The sequence below is a fragment of the Solanum stenotomum genome, chromosome 5, assembly GCF_019186545.1.
Source record: "Solanum stenotomum isolate F172 chromosome 5, ASM1918654v1, whole genome shotgun sequence".
In the NCBI taxonomy this organism is placed as follows: domain Eukaryota; kingdom Viridiplantae; phylum Streptophyta; class Magnoliopsida; order Solanales; family Solanaceae; genus Solanum; species Solanum stenotomum.
This window is the reverse complement of record NC_064286.1, coordinates 15,735,419-15,743,420: the sequence shown is the minus strand read 5'-3', so window position 1 is coordinate 15,743,420 and position 8,002 is coordinate 15,735,419. Positions and strand designations below refer to the sequence as shown.

Sequence of the window (8,002 nt, the reverse complement as noted above, 5' to 3'; positions counted from 1 at the left end):
TGGTTTATCGAACGGTATCAGTTTGTTAGTTTTTTTTATCATACTTACAAGAAATTGTATTTATATTCTAAAAATTGTCTATTTTAGGTTCTTGCTTTGTCTTAAAAACTACGTAAGGAATAGACATTATCCAGAAGGTTCGATTGCAGAGGGACGTTGGATAGATGAGTTAATGACGTTTTGCTCATGGTATTTAGATGACGTCGAGACTAAGTCTAATCCACCTTTAAGAAATGATGTTTTATCTAATGAAACAATGGACCAAGATGGTCGTCGATCAAGTAGAGAGAAAGGATTTAAGCTTGATGACATTACACGTGCTCAAGCCCACAGATATGTTTTATTTAATTCTACCTCCACAACTTCATATCGTGAGTAAGTATTAAATCATAATTTATACTTAGTAATTAATTATTAAATAATTTTCTTTCAAATTTTTATTAAATAGTTATGTGTTTTACTTCCGTAGTGATCATATAAAAGAAATCAAGAAGGAAAATCCTCGTCTATCAAGACATAATGTGGATCGAATTCATAATGAAAGATTTCAACTATGGTTTAGAAATCATGTAAGTATCAACTAGCTAAAATATTTGATCATATATTACTATATAGGTAATTATAACTTTTAGATCACATCTTTATTTTTGAATGCTAGGTTGAGAAGATGCATATGGCTGGTGAAAAAATATCTGAGGATATTCAAACTTTAGCTATTGGCCCAATAATACAAGCAAAAAGAATGAATGGCTATATATGTGATGGAGTTAGATACTTAACAGAGTCTCGTGATGTTAAGAGAAAAACTCAAAATAGTGGTATTATGTTAAAGGCTATCACTCAAAGTTATGCAAGCACAAAAGATAAAAATCCCATATTGGCAGAGGTTTCTTTTTATGGAATCCTCACAGACATAATTGAGTTATATTATTCCAAGAATCTCAAGTTTGTATTGTTTAAATGTAAATGGGTGAACAATAACAAGGGGCTTATTGATAAAGATGATTATGGATTTACTCTTGTGAATTTTAATCATCTACTCTATACAAGACATCAGTTATCAGATGAACCATTCATCTTTGCTTCTTAAGCTCAACAAGTGTTTTATGTCGATCATCCTATGGAAAAGGAGTGGCGAATTGTTGTTAAACTTAAGCCAAGAGGTTTTTATGATTTAGGTGATGACACACCAACAATTGAGCATAAGGAAGGACATATGGAGTTGTGGCCTGAACAACAATTGGATGACACAACATTTGAAACTGAAGAAGACATTGAATGGGTTAGAGAAGGAGTACCAGGATTAGAAATTGACCCAGAAACTTTGGAAAGTAATGAAGCATATGATGAAGATGACAACATAGCTTAGTTTTTGTTACTATAGTAGTATAATCACTATTTCAGTACAATTGATTGTTGAACAATAATGACTTTAATGTTTTTACTCTTCATTCAACTGTTGAAATCTCATATGTTTATATGTCTTATTATTTGACATGATAGTTAGATATTATTTTATACTTTTGTATAGTAGAAACTACTTTAAATTTGGCAGGATTCATAGATGCTGAGGAACTTCGTTGAAATGGCAAGAAAAAGACAGAGAAATTCTAGTCAAGGTGAGCTTTTATATGATTCTTCGGAGCAACAAAAACAACAAATAGGAAGTATGTCAATGCCTCAACCGTCCCAAAATTGGCCACAAAATGAAGGAGATGAATCACATGATACAAAAAATCTTCCAGGTATTAAATATCATGATATTTATTCTTCCTTCCATAGTATAAAGTAGTTAGATAATTTTTATATAAATAATAAATTTGCCTTTTTTTTATCTTTGATTATTGATAGATTCAGAGCAACAAAAACAACAAATCGGAAGTATGTCAATGCCTCAACCGCTCCAAAATTGGCCACAAAATGAAAGAGATGAATCACATGATACAAAAAATCTTCCAGGTATTAAATCTGATGATATTTATTCTTCTTTTCATAGTATAAAGTAGTTAGATAATTTTTATTTAAATAATAAATTTGCCTCTTTTTATCTTTGATTATTTATAGATTCTAATGAGAGTGAAGAGCAATCTAAGAGAACTAGGGGTCCCACTATGATGCACTCGGGATGGGGGAAAGATGGTGGAAATTTACATATCGAATTGAATGAACATGGTCAAGTTATTGGGTCAGAAGGAACTAGATTGAGTTCAAAACTTGGTGTGCTAGCACGAAATGGCATTTTAGCGCCACTGAATCATAAAGATTGGAGGCTTGTACCTAGTATGTACAAGGATAGAATATGGGCTCATATCAAGGTTCTTAGTATACACAAAACCTATATACTAAGACGTTTTTGTTTTTATATTTTATTTTATAAATGAGTTGTGTATTAAATATATGTATTGGAAAATACTGACGCAACTGATGACATGAAGAGCATACTGATGATGTCATTTGGATCTAAATGGAAAGAATCAAAGCATGAAGCAAAAACCATTGGATATGACCCATATAACACTGATATTGTGCATTTAGCTCATTGTCCAGACAGAGTTGAAGAAGATCAGTGGCGTTCATTAGTTCATTATTGGAGCTCAAAAGAAGCAAAGGTATGTGCTAGATTTGTATTTCTGCATTTGCTCTACTAAATGAGAATTTCATAGAAGTTGTCATAAATTATTAAAGTCGTGTTTTCCCTGATTATACTTCTTATTGTAGAACAACTAGAAGTCCTTTTTCATTTGTCCCTTTCTTCTAATTGGCAGAAATAATGTTGTTGTACATGTCCAGTTTGCCAACCTGCACAAAATGTTCTTGTATAGAAATTGATTGCACTTTGTGAAACTCAACTATGCTGTTTTTTTATATTTTCTTCTTTGCTATTTCTTTTATATATTCAAGATTGCGCATGTCCTCTTATATATTGTTGTGTTCAAATTTCTAGGAAAAGAGTGAGAGAAACAAAGAAAGTCGAAAAAAATTGACTATGCCACACACATCAGGGAGAAAAAGTCATTCTCAAATTATAGACGATGTACGAAGTAAGCACTATTTATTTTCTATAATTTATATATTAAATAATACTTATCATGAATATTTAACGTCAATCTCTTACTATTCAAACAGATGACAAAGATGAATAATGGTGTAAAGCCAACTCGTATTGAGGTGTTCAAAAAAACTCACATTAGAGCGAATAAACAACCCGTAAATGAGATAGCTGGTGAAGTTATGGTAAACTCTTACTCTTTAAAAATATATAGGTATCTTCTTTCTATTACAATTTTTTTAAAAAACTTCTCATTACTTTACCTTTCTTTCAAAAAGAAACAAATGGATGATCTTGCCGAGGTGTATCCTGAGTTTAATGTCCCTGGAAGTGCTCCTAATGATGTATACGCCCAAGTAATGGGATCAGACACTCATGGAATTGGCCGAACTCTAGGAAAAGGAGCATCTCCTAGCTTAGTATATGGCCCCGTATATAAACGATCTCAGGCTGAAAAAAGAGATTTTGATACAAGGGTTGAGATGGAAGTTCAAAAAGCTACCTCAGCTACGAAAATTGAGATGACAGAGAAGATGTATGAAGCAAAAAAAGAGATGAAAGCGATGGATAAAAAGTTCTTGGAAGCGAAAGAGGAAGCAAAAGAGAATAAAGAAGTGATGGAGAGAAAATTATTGGAAGCAAAAATGGATATGGAAGAAATTATAGCGGATAAAGTGAAGGAAGGAATACAAGCATATGTAGAGTCTTTGGGAATTAATATTGATGCAAATTTAAAATCAGAGCAGGTGAAATAATTGTGTTGCTCACAAAAAAATACTTTTTTTAGTTGAAAACTTAGTTTCTCTTAATTATAATAGTCTTCCTCTTTTTCAATAGGTTCCTGATAACCCACTTGAAGATTGTCAACAACCATCATCACTTGTTCCAGGTGTTCACACAAGAAAGGTTAGAGAAAATTTCATTAAAATTTTGAATTTTATTTGAAATGCGTAAATCCTAACATTTATATGATCACGAGATCAACTAATTCCTCTTTCTTGTTTAATATGGATTAATCGGCAAACTGTTAATTGTGTGTCATGTACACATAAACAGTCTAAGTGATCATCTTTTTCTTTTGGTTCTTGTTGTTTTTCAGTTGGTATAGTTAAATTATAAACTATGTTAATTTATCATATTATTTCTAGTTTTTACCATAAAAGCTAAAACGCCTAATCGTACACACTCCAAACAGAAGCCTCGAAACCCGAACCAAACATCACACTAAACCAAAAGGACCCATCCGTAGCTGATGGAACTGACGGAATTTTGATCCGACATCAGAATCTTCGGATGTTGACAAAATTCAACTCTTTCATGCATTAAGCCTCCAAAATTGAAAAACTTGCACCAAAGACTGTGTCCTGATCATACTCATCCTCATAATGCATCATTTCATAATCTGTATTTCTGGTGTTGCTATGTTCATTTTGACCAACTTGAACGTGTACCTCTTGCTCCTTATTCTCTTCTGTCCTTGCTGCTTGTTGTTACCTTCTTTTGATGGTATCTCTCTTCTTCTTGCTTAGTTTGCCCTGAGATTTGTTGTTGATAGTTTGCCCTTGGTTTGTGCCCCCACTATCTTGTATGTTTTGTTCCTATTCTCTCTAATGAAAATTCTTTTTTCCGACTCTTTTCCTGATTCCTTTTTTGAGTGTTATGAGAAGTATTAAGATTACCCTGTTGATCATTATGTTTACTGTGTCCATAGGCACCAAAAAATACATGCTGGAATCATTCTCCAGGTGTTCCTGATGGCCCTATCAACTCTCTAGTGGCCCCAACTCACAATAACTTCTCTGAAAGTTTGAGGCATCACCCAGTTCAAATTGAAAAGGGAAAGGAACATATGCCATATGTCTCCAGCCACCGCACAATGCAAGAAAAGATGATTTACTGATTCTGCACTTTTCTGACACAAATAGCACCTGCTGACCAGCTGGAAGTTTCTTCTACAAAGATTGTCCAGTGTCAAACAAGCATTCTTTAATGCCAACTAGCTGAAGCATATTACCTTTGGTGGTAGCTTTGTTATCCAGATAAGTTTCCATGGCCATAAATCCGTAATATCATTCTGGGCATGCAACAATTTATATCCCTTCTTTACCGTGTATTCCTTTGCCTTACGACCCCAACAGATGATATCCGGAGCTTGTGGATTCATGTTGTAACCTTCCAGTCTACCCATTAATTCACACAGACTGCCAAGCTCCCAATCGTTGAAGTTTCTCCTGAAAAGTAGATTCCATTGATTGTCCTCTCTGTTCTGTGCAACTGTAGAGTCAGGATCCCGTGCTATTAGGAAGAGAATTGGGTAAAGCTCTTTCAAAATTAAATTTCCAAGCCACCTATCTTTCCAGAATTTCACATTCAGGCCATTCCCAACTTTGAATGAAATTTGTTGAACGAAATCTTCCCAATATTTGTGTATATGTTTCCATGCCCCTACCCCATGTGGAGAATTGCTTTGCTTAGTACACCAGTGGTTTAGTTCTCCATGCTTGGTTGCAACCACCTCCTTCCATAAGCTATTACCCTCCATTCCATATCTCATTAAGCCATAAACACCTGGATTTTTGCCTCCTCCATGACACTTCTTCAGCCTTAGCGATCTGTTGTAGTTCCATTGTTAGGACCATCATATTTTCTTTTTCTGCTTGGGATGGGAGCCTATTTTCGATTGCCTGCTTAATACCCATAGGTTCATCCAGTGCTTTGCTCTTTCTGGTTTCCATCTTGCCAAAGATTTCTCTGTTCCAGTCGGTGATATCTTTTTTAAGACACCTCAATTTCTGAGATAAAATAAAATCTGGACTACCCCTGATAGAGTAGTTCTGCCACCATTCTTTAATTTTATCTAAGAACCCTTCCTCTTGCAACCACATGTTTTCAAATTTAAAATAGGAAGGATTGTCTTCCCAGTCACCATTTTCCAGAAGTACAGGTCTGTGGTCTGACATAACTTTTGGAAGAGCAAATTGTTTTACAGCTTTATGTATTTAATGAAATGTTAAGTTTTGTATTTCGTAAAGTATCAAAATAATTAATTTAATTTTTTTTTCAGGCTAACATGATCAAGAAGACTGGAACTACCGTAGTTGGCACAAATAAAAAGAAGTGGGTATGTTTGAAAAATACTACAAGATTTTTCTTTTCTTTCACAAGGAGGAAAATTTCATATATATAATTATTGCATTTGCATCAATTCCTTAATATTTTTGTTTTTAGAAAAATTCAATTAGTCATTTTTGATATCTCAAATTGTTCTAGTTAATGGGGATCTAATTTTTATTATTATATAGTTATAAATTTTCTTATTAGCATTTCTTGTGCAGAATTTTTAAGGAAATTGAGGTCAAGTATCGACTTCAACATGCGCGACTTTTGGATTGATGATTTCATAAATATTTATTGCAAATATATTGGAGATTTTAATTTCATTTGAATTAGGAGTTAATTAGTTGGTTTTATGTTGAGATTATTATATTTAGTTAGATCTCAGTTTTACTTGAGATAGAAAAGATAATTTGTTTACACATTGTTTAGTTCTACAGAAAACTTATTATATTGCTATTTTATTATTTGATTATAATATTAGGAAATATTTACTTTATATAATATTTCTTGCTTATCATGAAGAAGATAGTTTTGAATGCACGGATTGTTTGTATGTATGTGTCTTGGAAAAACCATATATAGATTTTTCTGGGATGTTTAAAGAAATTTGGTAGCGACATTAGAATATTAATATGACATTTAGCAAAATATAAAATAATGTCACTAATTTTTATGACATTCAACAATAGCATTTGTTGACATTAACGAAAGTGTCAGAAATTTCAATGTGACATTTTATAAATGTCACAAGTAAGTGTCTTGAAATTTGTTTTACCAACATTTAATCTAAATGTCAGAAAGTTTAAGTGACATTTCATAAAAATGTCAAAAATAAATGTCATATATCTCATATCGACATTTACTTAAATGTCAAAACTAAATGTCATATATATCTCATACCGACATTTACCTAAATGTCAAAAATAAATGTCATATATCTCATACTGGCATTTACCTAAATGTCGAAAATAAATGTCATATATCTCATACTGACATTCACCTAAATGTCATATATTTCTTATCGACATTCACATAAATGTCAAAAAATAAATGTCGTAATAATCTTACCAACATTTACATATATGTTGCAAAGTAAATGACACAAATTCTTTTCAACATTTACCTAAATGTCACAAAATAAATGTCACAAATTCTTCCCGACAATTACCTAAATGTCGGAAAAATCCCCGACACTAAAATTTACGACATTTGGTCCAACTGTAAAATAAATGTCGGTAAACAAATTTGTGACATTTAAACAACAAAATACGACATTTAGAAAATGTCGTTGTATCTCCACTTTCTTGTAGTGTAATGTGGTTGACTTTGTAATTGTACCTTCTAAAGGTGCAACAAACCTTTACACAATTAAATTAAAAAAGATTAGTACATTTGATTACTAAGATTATTTCTATGTAAAAGACACTAATATTGTTTGACATTACTATAGTAGCTTCATTTTTCTGGCTATTTTATGATTAGTATAGTGAAATATTGTAAAAATGATGTATAATACAACATAACATGAAAAATTAGTTCTAAAAAATATGGTTATTATAGTAAATGGTTGTAAATCAGATGTTTAGTATATTAAGAGGCCTGACTATTTTAATATTTCATTATGTAAACAAGTTATAGAATGAAGACAATGCAAGTGATTCATACGGACTTAATCACAAATATTATGACATTATGCATGGATGAAAAGCTGAAAGGAGACAACGTCAAAATGGAAAATGTGAAACAATAATACAAGTTCTTTCATAATTTTTTTCCTTTTATTTGAATATTGAGTCTTACTTCTTCCCTAAAGTATACTCACATTTATCTACTTAT

The 8,002-nt window shown here is 32.1% G+C and overlaps 2 protein-coding genes across 2 annotated transcripts; both read left to right on the top strand.

Moving 5' to 3' along the window:
• The first annotated feature begins 122 nt into the window (after positions 1 to 122).
• Positions 123 to 2,400, top strand: LOC125866412 (uncharacterized). The gene is made up of 4 exons (XM_049546808.1): positions 123 to 569; positions 659 to 1,745; positions 1,852 to 1,959; positions 2,065 to 2,400. The coding sequence occupies exons 2-4, from the start codon at positions 1,565 to 1,567 to the stop codon at positions 2,379 to 2,381; spliced, it is 606 nt and encodes a 201-aa protein (XP_049402765.1). The 5' UTR covers positions 123 to 569; positions 659 to 1,564; the 3' UTR covers positions 2,382 to 2,400.
• Positions 2,401 to 2,410: 10 nt separating this feature from the next.
• On the top strand, positions 2,411 to 6,568 carry LOC125866411 (uncharacterized). Its single transcript, XM_049546807.1, has 7 exons — positions 2,411 to 2,609; positions 2,945 to 3,034; positions 3,127 to 3,234; positions 3,328 to 3,795; positions 3,887 to 3,955; positions 6,114 to 6,170; positions 6,385 to 6,568. The coding sequence occupies exons 1-7, from the start codon at positions 2,430 to 2,432 to the stop codon at positions 6,391 to 6,393; spliced, it is 981 nt and encodes a 326-aa protein (XP_049402764.1). The 5' UTR covers positions 2,411 to 2,429; the 3' UTR covers positions 6,394 to 6,568.
• The last annotated feature ends 1,434 nt before the right edge of the window (positions 6,569 to 8,002 follow it).

Coding starts and splice junctions, on each gene's coding strand:
- LOC125866412 (XM_049546808.1), top strand. CDS start 1,565: ATGCTGAGGAACTTCGTTGAAATGGCAAGAAAAAGACAGAGAAATTCT. Junction 1,746..1,851: donor TGATACAAAAAATCTTCCAG/GTATTAAATATC, acceptor GATTATTGATAG/ATTCAGAGCAACAAAAACAA. Junction 1,960..2,064: donor TGATACAAAAAATCTTCCAG/GTATTAAATCTG, acceptor GATTATTTATAG/ATTCTAATGAGAGTGAAGAG.
- LOC125866411 (XM_049546807.1), top strand. CDS start 2,430: ATGAAGAGCATACTGATGATGTCATTTGGATCTAAATGGAAAGAATCA. Junction 2,610..2,944: donor GGAGCTCAAAAGAAGCAAAG/GTATGTGCTAGA, acceptor TCAAATTTCTAG/GAAAAGAGTGAGAGAAACAA. Junction 3,796..3,886: donor CAAATTTAAAATCAGAGCAG/GTGAAATAATTG, acceptor CTTTTTCAATAG/GTTCCTGATAACCCACTTGA.